The sequence below is a fragment of the Hetaerina americana genome, unplaced genomic scaffold, assembly GCF_022747635.1.
Source record: "Hetaerina americana unplaced genomic scaffold, ioHetAmer1.1.p SCAF_17, whole genome shotgun sequence".
In the NCBI taxonomy this organism is placed as follows: Eukaryota; Metazoa; Arthropoda; class Insecta; order Odonata; family Calopterygidae; genus Hetaerina; species Hetaerina americana.
This window is the reverse complement of record NW_027286730.1, coordinates 119,658-135,421: the sequence shown is the minus strand read 5'-3', so window position 1 is coordinate 135,421 and position 15,764 is coordinate 119,658. Positions and strand designations below refer to the sequence as shown.

At 34.8% G+C, this 15,764-nt stretch overlaps 1 protein-coding gene across 2 annotated transcripts in view; it reads left to right on the top strand.

Moving 5' to 3' along the window:
* Nucleotides 1-15,373, top strand: part of Tusp (WD40 superfamily protein Tusp) — a 221,630-nt gene extending 206,257 nt beyond the window's left edge. For both annotated transcript variants that reach the window (XM_071584214.1, XM_071584213.1), the window contains exons 14-17: nt 1,026-1,402; nt 2,689-2,848; nt 4,455-4,643; nt 10,179-15,373. In XM_071584214.1, coding sequence (XP_071440315.1) covers nt 1,026-1,402; nt 2,689-2,848; nt 4,455-4,643; nt 10,179-10,295 — 843 coding nt within the window. In that variant the 3' untranslated portion in view covers nt 10,296-15,373. The remainder of the gene's footprint in view (nt 1-1,025; nt 1,403-2,688; nt 2,849-4,454; nt 4,644-10,178) is intronic.
* Nucleotides 15,374-15,764: the final 391 nt, after the last annotated feature.

Here is a 15,764-nt window from a genome sequence, read left to right as displayed (position 1 = left end):
GTACCCATGAGCCACATAACAATTATCATAAAATGTATTGCTCTAATTATCAATAAATAATGATGAGGTGACCAGTTGGTGGCAAACTTAGAAATGATAATTTTTCCTAATCCTCCTTTCATGTTTGGTAAGAATTAAGCTGTAGCAGTAAGTCTGTGTCCATCCAAAACCTACCTTAGTGTTGGAGTACCATTGTTTACATTATTCATTAATTGATAGTCATTTAATGTTTGGTGCATATTTTTAATTTATTCGAAAAAATTCTGATTTGCACGCCCCTAAGGCTATTATTATACTACTAATTACATAATCCTATCTAATAATTGATGCTATCTTAATTAAACTATTTATTTTATATGTATAATTATCATCATGATGATCTCTATAAATTATGCAACAATTAGAATAAAAGTCTTAGGATTCAAAAAATTTGTATCTTAGGGTACAAATTTGTATCTTAGGTACTACATGAATTTATCGATGTAAAATCGTAATTATTGAAGGATATTGTTTGTTATAATAATTTATTTTAGGATTTTACAGGACAGGGAGGTTAGTTAGATTGGTTGGTAGTTTCTAGGATGATGTCAATATCCATCCTTAGACATTATTGATCATGATTATTGAAGTGGCATTATTTATGTTCTAGTCCCTGAAAACTATGAGTCTTATGGAATTATTTTTCAGTTATATATCTATAAAGAATGTTTTAAATTGATAAATATGAGTAATTTTATCACTGAAAATCTTTGTCAGTTCGAAAAAATTTGGCATATAATATTAGACAGCTCAGCTTGAATTTTTCACCATGCAACATTGCTAACTGAAAATGAATGGATTCAGATGCATTACAATTTATCACTTTTATTATAGCATTGCAGTCACCCATCATTATGTAAATATTGAATTGATCATCATAGCAAAGAAGAGAGTGAAATGAACATTCACCAAATTTGTCTTTCCAGTCCATCTTGAAGTTTGTTTTTTCACTATTTGTTCATCATTCTTTTTACTTTTGTTTGCAGACTATTCAGACGAGACCGCCTTTGCCCCGTGGCATGAGCAAGAGTGCAGCCAACACACCGCAACTCCAGAGGAGGGCGCAGCAGAGGGAGAGGGGCAGTGCCACAACAACCAGTGGGGAGACCTCTGCCGAGGAGGGCAGGGTGAAAACTCGTGGTGCTGCAGCTGCAGCTGTGGCTGCCGCTCTGGTTTTGAACACGGGAGAGCAGGCTTCAGCCAGTGGAAGGGCCCTCTTGATGAATGCTGTTGATGGATTGTGCTGCCCCCGTTCCCTTCCTCCACTCTCTCCTACATCTCGCTTCCCACCACCCCACAGCAGTCCTTCGAGCCCTGCCTTGAGCAAGAAAAGCAAAAGGAATCAATCTCCTTCACCCATTAGGTAAGGCAACCAAAAATTTCTCATTCACCATTTGCATTTTTTTTATTACAAGGCCTAATAAATTACCATTGACTTGATTTTTGAACCGAGTCAATTATTCAGCCATTTCATCATAACTTGAGGTAATTGCTGAAAGATTGAAGTGATATTTTAGATGTTTTTGCATGAAAATCATGTGTTTTATTTAGAAAAAGTTGACCTGAATAGACAAAATGAAGAGGACATTTTTCAATATAATAAAACAGTTGATGTTTGTCTGATTTTCCCATTAATACCTTTCGTTCCATGTTCCTAATGCTAATAATGCCGACCCCGGTGGCGGTAGGGTAGCGTCCTTGCTTGCCAATCCAGAGGTCGTTGGTTTGATTTCTGCCTAGGGCTTGGGTGCATGTATTTGTCTTCAATGTAATATGTAAGAATTTGGTGGGAGAAGGGATTATGTCTCCATCTCGCCCAATAAAGTCGATAAATAAATAAATATATAAAATTATTTCCAGAAATATGGGATTAATTGGTACTCAATGCAAATATAAAATTACACTCAAGTTTGACAATGTACACTTTAATTTATTATCTAATCATTTTCCGAAATTCCTATGGTAGAAATGCTTTATATGAAAAAATATGAACTTTTAAAATAAAGCTATTGTATTATCAATGACTGATGTTGTCTTTGAAATTTCTTATGAAATGTTTACATTCAAAGTGCACTTAAAATGCATTTTTACTTTGCTAAAGCTGCTGCCATGATGAACGCACATGAGTCATCAGAAGTTTTCAGTAAAGTGAAGGGTGTACAGAAAGTTTCCTTTATGTTAAGTCTTGAATGATTTAGAAATAAAGGATCAATTGCAGCAGCCATTGCTCATAATTTCATTGTATACAAATATATTTCAATGAATCTGTATTCTATAATATGCAACATCCTATAACTGTGATTAAGATTCTTTGAAGAATATGAATATGATGTTAACATTTCTAAAAACGAAGGATTGGGTTAAAAAAGTTTATTCTATCACCCTTTAAACTAAAATGCCATGTACAATGTGCCTACAGTATGTGCCCACATAGGTTTTAAACATTTTCTCTGAAACTAATGCAAATTATATGCTCACATAAAATTGTGGCGATCATACTGTCAGTTATTGACCATTATGTATTATTAGGGAAAAGAAAATTCTAAGTATAGTCATCTATTGTTTAGTGTGTATAATGGGTTTTCATATAGCATATCTTTGATTTATGTGAGAACTTTATTTAAAATAATACCCTTTGTTGAAACCTAGAAAACACTTGCTGAATTCACCTCTTCTGTCAAGACGTCAAAGGAAGAGTAAAACAACAGAGAGCTCAGATGATGAAATTATATACTCAGGGGATGAAATATTCAATGGAAAAAATTATAAGGACCTGGAGAGTTTCCAGAAAGCTCAACTGAGACAAAAGGTTAGTTGTCCTGAGTGGTTAATTTTTGCAAATGGTTAATCTTTGTGTGTGGAACATCACATTATAGAATTAGAGTGTAGTAATTATCATTTAATCCTAAAGTAATGTGGAAAAGTACTTTTCCAGAATTTCAAGATTGAAAGCATTCTTATTTTCACTTAAAATATATTTTAAAATAGCTCAAAAATTCATGTTGAAAAACTATACAACACTAGATAATTTTGCATGCAATTCTCACATCCTGATAGCAATAGTATGTATGGGTTGAAATTTTAATTATTATTGAACTCTTTGTAATTTCATCACTTTGATTTAAATAGAACTTTCTCGGCCATATTTATTAATGCATTAGTTGAAATGAGGAAAATCATTATCATCCTTTACAAAATCATTTACTTCAACTGTTGAAATGTGTGCAAATATTAACTTACCTAAGCGTATAACTGTGGTCAAATTAGAGATTTTGGATTTGTTGCTTGGATTGTGGAAATATTGTGAGTTGATCAAGGACATGCTATCTCAAATGCGGTTACTTTTCGCAGATTTCATAAACCTGGTAGGTGTGCTGAATTTGTTTTTTATTAGAATTTTGAATTTCACGTGCTTGAAACTTTTCTAAACTTTTCACTTTGATTACAGTTATTTTCACGGAAGTAATGATGGATATTATAAATTTTGTATTTTCGATTTCTTCTGCGAATTCATCGTCTCTCATAGATTGGTGAACTTATATCAGTCAGGTTCCTAAAATGTTGAAACTTATTGGAGATATTAACATATGTATATTTTCATGATATGTTCAAGTTAATTAATCAATCAATCAGAATACATTCTATCAATACGTTTGTGATATTTTGAAGTGGTATGCTTTAGGTTACTGATGATTTTATTGGAAACATTCATGTATACATATGCCATCCTCTTCTATGATACAAGCAGTAACAAATTCACTTAAAGTTTTCTGGTAATGGAAATTTACATGAAAGAAAGGTAAAATGCATGCAGCCCTAATATCACTCTGTCGATCTTTTTAAACATTATTATGTTCACTATACTTTTGACCGCTTCACTTTGAAATTGGTCATGATAAAGTGTTGGACCAATCTTACATGCTGGAATACTATTGCTTAGTGTAATATTTTAGAAGCTCAATTAAATTTAAATTAGCAAATTTGATGTTCACTTCATAAATGTGCAACATTCTTAACTGTATAATAGTTTTGAACTGAAAACAATGAGAATGAACTAAAATTTCATTGCTTAAGTTGATTCAACAGTAAATCTAACTGTGAAATGAAATTAGAAGTGTTCAGTTAATGTATTCATGGACGAATTAGGGCTATTTCAATGTTACTTTTAATATTTTGAACAGAAATTGATTATCATTACCTTATTTATTGTTTTGTGTTCACCTTCAGATATTCAACGTGATTATAACTGATTTGTTGAATCTCTCCTGCCACTAATTCAACAGCTGACAACATATTATCCACACATACCAATTTTGATCTTTTTTGTTTTGTGTAATTTGTGTTGAAATAAAAATAATCAAAGAATAAAATGTATAACAATAAAATGAAATATATTTCTTTCTTTCCTTTCACAGCTCAAGAGAGGGAAATTCAAAGGTGAAAATGGTGATATAGCTCCTCCTGTGTGTCATAGGAGGGAATTTGTTATGCATAACAAGGCTCCTATGTGGAATGAGAACAGTCAGGTTTACCAACTGGATTTTGGTGGGAGAGTGACCCAGGAATCTGCTAAAAATTTCCAAATTGAATTTCGAGGAAAGCAAGTGAGTTGGAAAGAAAATGTGTTGCAGTTAATTTTTTTTATGAAAATGTTTGCGTCCTCTGGCCAGTTTTATTTTAACATGCTGGAATACTATTTCAAATTCAGGGAGGGATACCTTGCTGTAAAACATGCCATTTTATAGAGAATCATCATTTGGATCAAGTTGATGTAGTGGCCAGTAAACTGGCTCACCCTCATGGCCTGGGTTCAAATCCCAGTGATGGAAAATTTTTCAGGAGCATCCCTACTTGGATGCCTTGTGGAAAATGCTATCCATTGGATGGGATGTTAAATCGTGGAAACATATTGTTAAGGTAGACTACTGCTGAAACCAGATTTCTCTCCATTCTTCCACTATTACCTGAAAATCTTATCTCTAACAAATTACTCGGGTATCCAAAATGGTTCAGATTACCTCAGCTGTTGGTCACCTCCCCTAATAGCACAACCACTACTATTAGTAATCATCATTTTACATTTATTTATATGATAAAATTATTGATAGAGACCTTGAAAATTGCCACAAAATGATATGGATTTTGACATACAGGGTCCGTACAATAAGTATCGTGACAGGTTTGCTGTAGCCTCAACAGGATGGGGATCCAATCAGTCAGCTCGTTAGAGGGGTCCCCCACCACTCAGGTGCACTTTAGTTCAGTTGCCTCTGGGCATGCATTGAGATAGGAGGTGGATTTTTGTGATGTGTGATTGTTTTTCGTGTCATTGTGCCAGCATGGAGTGCACCTTCGAGCAACGCTATGCTGAGAAGTTTTGCGTTAAACTCGGAAAAAGACCCTTGAACATATTAAACAGGCTTATGGGGATGATGCCTTAAGCAGCACAAGAGTTTTTGAGTGGCACAAAATGTCTAAGGAAGGCCGGGAGCTCACCGAAGACCGAACCGATGCTTAGGTGGCCAAAGTGAAAAAAGTTTGGGACTTTGACAGGCGTTTAACCATCTTCCTTATCAGTGAGGAGACCTGCTTCTTAGTCAGAACTGTTCACACCATTGTAACATAGGATCTTGCGACGAGGAAAGTGTGCATGAAGCTGGTGCCGAAAGTCTTGAGCAAGGAACAAAACCTGTCACGGGTGGAAATTTTGCAAGAAATTTTGGACTGCATCCAGGAAGATGAAGACTTTCTCGTAAACTTTATTACCTCAAAGGATAGCTCTAAAGGAGCTCAAAGGATATTGTTTCGACTCCATCGAGGCTGTTCAAGTGGCAACAACAAAGTAACAGCAGTCAACAGTATTCCGGAAACCGACTTCCAGCGGGCTTTTGACGAATGGCAGAGGCACCGAACTAAGTGTATCGATGCAGGAGGAATGTATTTTGAAGATTATTAATTAACTGTAATGATAACTGCAATAAATTTTAATTTATGGAACCAGTCCCGATACTTATTGCATGGACCCTGTATATATGTGTTTCATGATAATTTGAAATATTGGCATTGTGTAAATTTATGGAATAGAAATAGTACATAGTAATATATTTTCCCTGCATTGGTCAAGGAAAACCTTTTGCAAATTCCTAAGCATATTGTAACATCACAGTTTTTGAAATTATACTATTGTTCAGCTCATATATGGTTGTCATTTTGTACAAATTATAGGCAAGAAAGAGATGGGACTATGACTAGAACTGGAACATGTGTACATTTAAAAGTACCGCATTTTCTCATCGATAACGTGTGCCTTATCTATATAAAAATGCTCAGCTGGTCGAAAAAATGACGATGTGCGTTGTGTAATGAAAATTGAAAAAATCCAAACATAGACGTATTTTTACACACACGCACACATCCGATATAGATGTGTTTTTATACACACTATATATAATTTTTAATATATATATATATATATATATATATATATATATATATATATATATATATATATATATATATATATATATATATGTATATATATATATATATATATATATATATATATATATATATATTTTTTTTTTTTTTTTTTTAAGGTAATCTACCGGTTAAGGTAGGTTTTTCGATGGACACAACTACCAAACAAATATTTTGTGACTACTAACATAACACAACCCTAAATTCTACTCTACACCAGGTCCCTCTTCATCTCTGAGTACTTTCTTCTGCCCTTCATCCCGTCCAACATCCCTATCCTGTTCCTTCCCTTTCCTCTTTTGCCCAACATTCTACCCTCTATCACAGTCTTCAACATCCCACTGCCGGTCAACACCCCCTTCATCCACTTTTCCTGCCTCCATAGGATTGCTCCCAACAAACCCCTCTCTTCGCCCACCATACCAAGTACTTCCTCATTTGTTTTCTTCTCTGTCCATTTCACCTTCTCCATTCTTCTCCACACCCACATTTCAAAAGCCTCCAGTCTCCGTCTATCCTCCTGCTTCAATGACCACGTTTCCGCTCCGTACATAGCTACGCTCCATATCAAAGTTTTTACGAGTCTTTTCTTAACATCCTTACTCAAAGTCCCCATCATCAACTCCCTCCTCCTTGTGAAAGCCTCTTTGCCTAGCGCAATTCTTCTCCTTACGTCCCTACTACTTTGACCGTGTTGGTCCAAAACACTACCGAGATACGTAAACTGTTCTACCTGCTCTAGTTTTTGCCCTCCTATTTTAATGTTAAGCTTGCCCTTTTTCTTCCTAGAAAATCGCATAACCTTTGTTTTATTAATGTTGATTCTCATCCCATACCTGTCGCACTGAATTTCCAATTCACTCAGCAATGCTTGCAGCCCCTTGGCTGACTGACAAACTAAAGCTTGGTCATCAGCAAACCTAACTGATTTTACGAATTCCCCGCCCACTTTCATTCCTACCTCGAGTTCTTCCCATGCCTCTTTGATCATTTCCTCTGCATACAGGTTGAACAGCAACGGTGATAATGGGCAACCCTGCCTTACACCCCTTCCTAACACTGCCCATCCTGACTCCCCGTTTCCCACCCGCACCTGAGCAGTCTGAGACATGTACAGGTTGCGGATTAGCCTCCTTTCCCTCCAATCTATTCCTATTTTCTGCAGAATACTCATTAGTTTTTCCCAATTCACTCTATCAAACGCTTTTTCGAAATCTACGAAACAGGCAAATACCTCCTGGTTGTGTTCTATATTCCTCTCGATTAATAATCTCATTACTGCAATGGCATCACGCGTACCTCTCCCCTTCCTAAACCCAAACTGATCATCCCCTAAGTAATCATTTGCCCTACTCTCTATCCTTTTGTTTATGATCCTGAGAACAACTTTAGCTGCGTGGGATGTCAAACTAATTGTCCTATAGTCTTCACATGACGTGGCCTTTACCTTTTTCGGAATCGGAACTAAAACTGCTCTCACAAAGTCTTCCGGCCAGATTCCCTCCTCATAAATGCTTCGGATCAGCCCATATAGCCTCTTCCTTCCACATTTTCCTAAGCATTTTAAAAGTTCCACGGGAATGTTATCTACCCCCACGGCCTTATTTAGTTTCATCTCCCTTAATGCCCTTTCTATCTCATTGTCTAGTATGCCTGGACCTAAGCTGTCTTCCTCTACGTCATTTTCTTTTTCAATGTCTAACTGTGTTGGTCTGAGTTCTTTACTATACAGTTCTTCTATATACTCCTTCCATCTCTCTTGGATCTTTCCTGCGTCAACTATTACCTTACCCGCCTTATCTCTAACTATTAGCATAGCTCTTCCTTTCTTACTTCCCGATAACGATTTAACTTTGCTGTACAGCGCACCGATTTCACCCTTCCTCTGGAGACTTTCCATATCCTCGCACTGCGTCTTCCACCATGATTCTTTTGCCTTATTTGTTGCCCGCCTCAATTTATTGTTCTATATATATATATATATATATATATATATATATATATATATATATATATATATATATACATATATATATATATATATATATATATATATACATATATATACATATATATACATATATATATATACATATATATATATATACACACATACATTAGGTGCGCGTTATACATAAAGTGCGCCGTATACATTAGGTGCGCGTTATACATAACGTGCGCGTTATCGATGGGAAAATACGGTACAAACTACAAAGTTCTGTGTGCGCGGTATGCATAAGGTGCGCGTTGTACATTGGGTGCGCGTTATCGATGGGAAAATACGGTGCAAACTACCCAGTTCTGGGTGCGCGTTATACATTGGGTGCGCGTTATACATAAAGTGCGCGTCATCGATGGGAAAATACGGTACAAACTACCCAGTTCTGGGTGCGCGTTATGCTTAAGGTGCGCGTTATACATTGGGTGCGCGTTATCGATGGGAAAAATGTGGTATTTTTGATTATGCTATTTTATTTCTTTCTTTGACCAGAGTCCACTCATTTTAATAAATTTATTGTTTATTTAATATGTAAAAGGTTGAAATACTGGCTTTATAATTTTTATTTTAAATAATTATGGTTGCTGGTTGACTGAAGTAAAAATGAAAATTAGAGTCTACATTTTTCTGAGATAGATCTTCTCATAAGGTTAACAATCTTGCTGTGGGGAACGACTTTGCAGGGAAGGATTTAACTTCTGCCATCTGTCTACTATCCATTGCTAAGTCCCTAATGTAAAATAATGAAAGGGGGATTAAGTTGAGAATTTTCATTATAACAACTTCAATACACACTGTAAGTACACATCTCCAGAACTTGACAGTCACTTTTGTTGACACTAACCCATTTGGTAGTGACATTTCATGCGTAAAACTATGGGCTTTTGATCACCAACATTTCCTTCTTATATGTTGAAGCCATTTTTCATTCAAAGGAGTGTCTTGTATATTATTATTTTATGAAAGGTAATCTTTCAGTAATGGTTGGTTTTGTATGGGCATAGACCAAACATAACTTCATTACTAAGCTTCTGCTAGCACAGGAGAGCATGACACTCTACACCACAATAAGCCATTTTTTAATTGTACATACTTTCTGGTTCCTTTCAACCAATTAAAATGTTTATTCTTTCCCTCCCCATATCTTACCGGCCTTACATTCTCCCCTCTATCACAGTCTTAAACATTCCATTGTCAATCAAAATGCCTGGCATCCACTTGTCTTGCCCATTTTATATTTCTTCCAACAACCCTCTCTCCTTCCCGATCATTCTTGGTACTTCCTCATTTGTTTTCCTTTCCATCCATTTTATTTTTTCCATTCTTCTCCACACCCACATTTCACAATCCTTCAAATCCTACTCTTATTCTCTTTTCTCAAAGACCAGCCTTTTATACAGCCAACTGAAAATATAGGGATTTAGCAATAGGTATGCCTTTTACTATTGGTACCAGTTTGAAAAGATCATTCACAGTTTTCTGAAATAGATAATGTTTTTAAATAAACACTAAAAGTGATTTTCAGAAGCCTGGATGATGATTTTACTTTGTGTGAAATTCCTCTAAGGAAGGTATGCCTTTACAATTCTCTTTTCTAGCTATTTTGTCACCAATGACTGCATTCAGGTGCTTATATTCTAAAATAACTTTTCTGTTTATTCAGGTGATGCAGTTTGGACGAATTGATGGAAATGCCTACACTCTTGACTTCCAGTATCCATTCTCTGCACTCCAGGCTTTTGCTGTAGCATTAGCCAATGTTACACAGCGTCTGAAGTGAATAATAATAATACATATCATTATATTACATGCCCCTGAGCATTCCAATTCTAATTTAGAAAGGGCTGCACACATTTATGTAGGAAGCAAAAGGACTCTGCATACAGCTCATTATTTTCTTACAGGCTGTGCATTAAAAAGGCTGCATTTTGGTTGTAGATGAAATGCTGCCTAGGTACAGAATTTTGGCTGAAATGAAACCTTTTTGTACGATGTCACACAATGATTAGTGAATATGTATAATTTATCTGTTTAAATTACCTTGAAATGGCCTACTTTACCCACTGATCTCCAGTATCCTGTCCAATTGGGGAAGTCTCACAAAATGAATTGCTCACTGTGCAGAACTCAATTGCTTTTAGTGTGTTTGACATTTCATTTTTGCAAAGCAGTCACTTTTCTGAACTGAGCAAGTTTGCTAACATATTTTTCATATTGAAAGATTATGAATGGCTACTTATATTACATAATTTTCTTTCAAACATGACAGGAGGGAAAAAAACAATGTCATCCAGAACGCTGGGTATTTTGAGTTGTGATTAACCAACTTATTGCAAAAGCTTCTCTATCTTATGCACATTTTCATATTGACTAATTGTGCTTAAGTAAATGCCAGCAATGCCCCAAATGCACTGTGTTAAGAAGCATCAGAAGAACTCTGCTAGTGAATAGTGGTGAAAAGGGTGCATTTCCTATTGATAACTTTGGCTTCTTGGTGAGTACCAGGAATAAAGAAATCATGGGGCTAAGACAAATAAATTTACAGGAATCACTATAACACAACAGATATATATGTAAGAGTAGCATTCATTGCATTGCACTGATATGTTAAAAGACAGTGACTGTCTGTAGATTATGATATTTCAGCATTTGCTGATGCAAGACCAAGAGTTAACCTCTGGAGAACATTATGGTAAAAAACTTTTCTGAGAAAAGTTATATTGGAGAAAAATGCATCATCTTGAGGATAAGTCATGGCTCTGCATTGTCAAAATTATTTGTGTGCTGCCATGGCAAATAGGTTTCTCATATGGATGGAGTGGCTCATAAAGATATTAAGATATAACTAATTACCCTTCATATAGGTTTCTCAGTTGCATTCATAAATGTGACTACGTTTTGGCTCCATGATAGTCTTTTTTCAGAATCCAACAAGTGAATACTTACTGCTTTAGGTTTCTATTCTTAAGAGTGTAATTATTTCAGTGAATTATACAGTCAGACACTGCAAGATTTTCTCTATTGATTCAATCATTAGGCTTTTATGGATTTTTTCCTCAAAATTACATTTCATTAGTAGGCAGTCTCATATGAATTTTTTAATGATATCTCAGCATACCAAAAGTGGCATTTTCCAGATAAAAATTGGTGAAGTCTATTTACTGCCCCGATACGCCTAGTCCAATTACTGTCGAAGACTAATATCTCCATAACTGAAGTTCAGTGCAAAAGCATGATATTTGAATGGCCCTGAAAATGTTACCGAGAATTGGCTTTGTTACCAATCTTTGGCATGAAGGCATTCCCAAACCTCCATTAAAATCAAAATTACAAAAATGTGGAGCTATCAATTTCATATGGTAGATTTTACAACTAATGATTAAATTTGTATTTTTTTCAGAAAAAAGAATGGAAAGCAACATTTGATTTCATGATCATTCCTTTTAAAGTGAATAGATTTTTTCAGAATAATTAGTTATAACTTGGAAAATATTTCAATGCAGGTAAGATGCTATCCTGTCCAATCTTGCTTCACTTTCCTATCTAGGAGTTTAAGTGAAAAATTAACACAAATATACCTGCTGTATTTTTCACTGTGAACCAGTACCATGGGCAAATCAGGCAGCGGTGTGGTCATCATTTAATCTAGGTAATCTTTCCCTTTGGCTACTGTTGAGGTGATATTGAAGGAAGTCTAGTATTAATTCTGAAATTAGATGTTGTAATGCCTCATAGATATTTCTTTGCGACTGGTTAGCATCAAGTTGAGAATGATGATTTTTTACATCAAAAAAGGTTAATTTCTATGCCTGGACCTTAGAACCCTCCAGGTTATGTCACTGACAACAAGTATTAAAACCTATTTTCTTGATCTGTCTATAATCAAAGCAGTTGATAATCATTAACGTATTGAGATCAATTATCTATTGGAATTTCTCATGTTCTTGGACAGTGGAGAGAAATGAAGTTCTGAAATTGCAATTATGGGATGAGTTTCTGAAAATGCTTATCAAAGAGCAAAATCACTAATAAAATTTTGATATAGCGAGACTCTTTGGTTCCCCTCCATTCATTGAATGATTTGAGCTGGATAGGTGCTGATCAATTGATGAATGAATTAAAGTCAATGAGGAAATAAAAAAATGTGAAATCCACTTACTGATTGTTATCAACATGATCTATGTTTGATATTATTTTCTCACAGTACCATCAGAAGTTGAGATGATGAAAATTATTGTTTGTGTTTATATTATTCAGTTGTTATTTTCACCATCATGCCGGATTCTTTTAGTATGACATTTTTTTCAAATAAGCTTATACATGTATGCACCTCTCTGGCCAGAGCTGTTAGCCTTACATTTTTAATGAAGTAATACTCAGTTATGATAACTATTCACCACTCAACATGCGTAAAGTGGATCCAAAATTCATGAAGAAACTGAATGTTTGTATAGTAGATGCTTGATTTTCTTGACAAAAGAGGTTCAGTTCAGTCACAATTAGGAGTAACTGAGATATCCTGGAAATGTTTACCAATTTCTAGGAAAGTCAAAGGCTGATGCACATAGCATAATATCAGGAAATTTAGCAGTAATGGAGTTATCGTGGAATCAGGAGGGAATTTCAGCTCTGGTATGTAGTAATTTAAGGCTGGCTAAACTGTAAAGGCATTGAATTAATGACTATATGAAATTTGGACCATATTCACGTCTAAAAAAAGTTCATGAGATGATTTGCCTAAGATACACGGGTACTGATACACAATACATAGGCTTACAATTATTCTAACATTTATCAATTTTTTCATTAAGAACTTTGTCCATGAATAAAAGTTATAGTTACTCTGCATATCTATGATTGATAGTTCCAATGCAAGTGGAAAAGGCCAGTAGTATGATTTTGGAGAGGAAGGAAAGGAGAATGAGTGGTAGAATGAGATAAGCAATCATTGGAAGGGAGTAACTATGAGTGATTTGTTTACCCAACGCCACAGTGGTCTACTCATGTGTTGGTTTTCAAAGGTCAGAGCTCAATTTTTGGGTGAAAATAAATTCTAGGTAGTCGGTATTATGGAAACTAAGACAAATCCTTATAAAAAGTGAGGGTAAGTTCTATTTCACTGAGAAGATGACAATACAGAGTAGATGGATCAGTTGCTCTCTGGTACATCCTAGTCTTACATGTTGACCATCCTCAGGCTATCGTAATTGAATTTCATACCTGACACACTTGGGTATTAAATTTTCACCCACCTCTGGGAATGTTGAATTACCAGGGTTTTCTGTTAACCAAAATGCCTAATAAGAGAAACTCTTCAATAGGTAGGTTGAAACCAAATATAAATTGGCGCGAAGCCGGGGCTGAGGCTGTTAATAAATGATACTCCTTTTTTAAGTTTTGAAACTGCTTTTGAATTATCAAGTACATGCATACCCTAATTTAATATTTTAGACAGAAATCTCACTCAGTAATTATGAGAACATTTTTTGTGAATTTGTAATGTTTGTGACCCAATTTTATCTGGGTTATCTTATGTATAATAGCTAACTTCTTTAAATTTGATAATGATTCTAATTTGTTTAGCTATTATCAAAAAAACCCTTTGATCTGAAAATGTTTTCAATTGACATGACTGTACATTAACACCATGCAAGGCTTTTGGTAGGTACCATGTTACCCTTAACTACTATGTGCAGTCTCTATGTCTAATGCTGGGAATTATGAATGGAAAATTTATTAATTATTCAGTACCTAACAAGAAATCAACATAATATGAGAAAAATATGCAGACTTGCAAGTGGGATAAGGATTGCTGAGCATCATTTCAAATGTGCGTGCTGATTGTTATGACAAAATACCAATGAAGTTCATTTGAAGGCACCAAAATACCGTCCAATTAAGGCATCACCAATTAATTACAACTTTCTCTACCAGGATTAACTTTCAGATGTCATTTTTAATATAACCTGTTTCCCCATTAATTGCATTGGTCCTAACCATACACATTGTGACAAGAGAACTGTGGGTTGGCCAAACATTAATTATTGCTAATTATGTTGTACAAGTTGTTAACATTGATTTAGTTTTTTCACTGTGTTATATTAATTTACATAAAATTGTTAATATTTTGTTTGTTATGAATGAAATATTTATGCTACTGTATTCAACAGAACTGGTAACCTAATAGCATACAGTACACTATAAAGCACAAAATACCAAAGGTGTCATGATACACTCACGAAACATCATGAAGCCGACGTTAAGTTTGAGCAGTATATTGTTTGAGCATTGACTTGCTTATTTAAGTTAAAGATATACAAGTGCTGTAATGATATACTTCATTCCATGAAATCGTTTTGTGGTTATACTGTAATTACATTTTCAATTCTGTTAATATGGGAATGAATCTGTACTCTTGTAGTTGAACCAAGACTTAATATTGTTAGATTATCTAACATAGATGTTGTTAAGAATGTTGATTTGTATGAGCCATGATTATAGTGATTTTGTTAATATTTAAAATAGTTATCTTCAAGAAAAATATTTATGTTAATCTTATTCTTAGCACTGTTACAGTATTCAGGTTATCATTAGTCTGGTTCCCTGGAATGGTTTTCCTTTATAAACATGCCAAAGTATTCTAATTTATAATTCAAGCAATGGAATGACATCCCTTGACTACATTGTTATCTTTTTTCTGTAAGTCATAATGGGGAGTAATTGATTTTATGTGCATGATGTAAACGAGAGGGACTGAAGAATTTCCAAAAATAATTTCTTGAGAGCTACTCACATTCAAGTGTGGTACCTTTATACTTGTCTGTATATTTATATACAATTAAAACATGTAAACATTAACTACTTTTTCATTTATGTCCATAATCCATATGCAATCATTTTTTCCTCAAGCTTATGATTTATATTGAAAATCAACTTTGACGTATTTAAGTGGACAAAGCTCATGGCAATAATGTGGAATGTAGAAGTTGAACTCTTTCTCAAAATGCACAAAACACACAAAAGTATCCACACTTGGCATATGTTGCTTCCTCCTAATGTTTCCGTCACTGCTATGGTATCATGTTACTAACATTACACTAGCTCATGGCAGTAACAGAAAATGAAGGTATGCCCTCTTAAATGGAAGCAGCTACGTACGTAAAATAACAGAACTGACAGAAACTTGGGACTACTTTAGGGTTGGATGCCCCTGATGACATTACACTGCTAACCTAATGCATGAATTTCA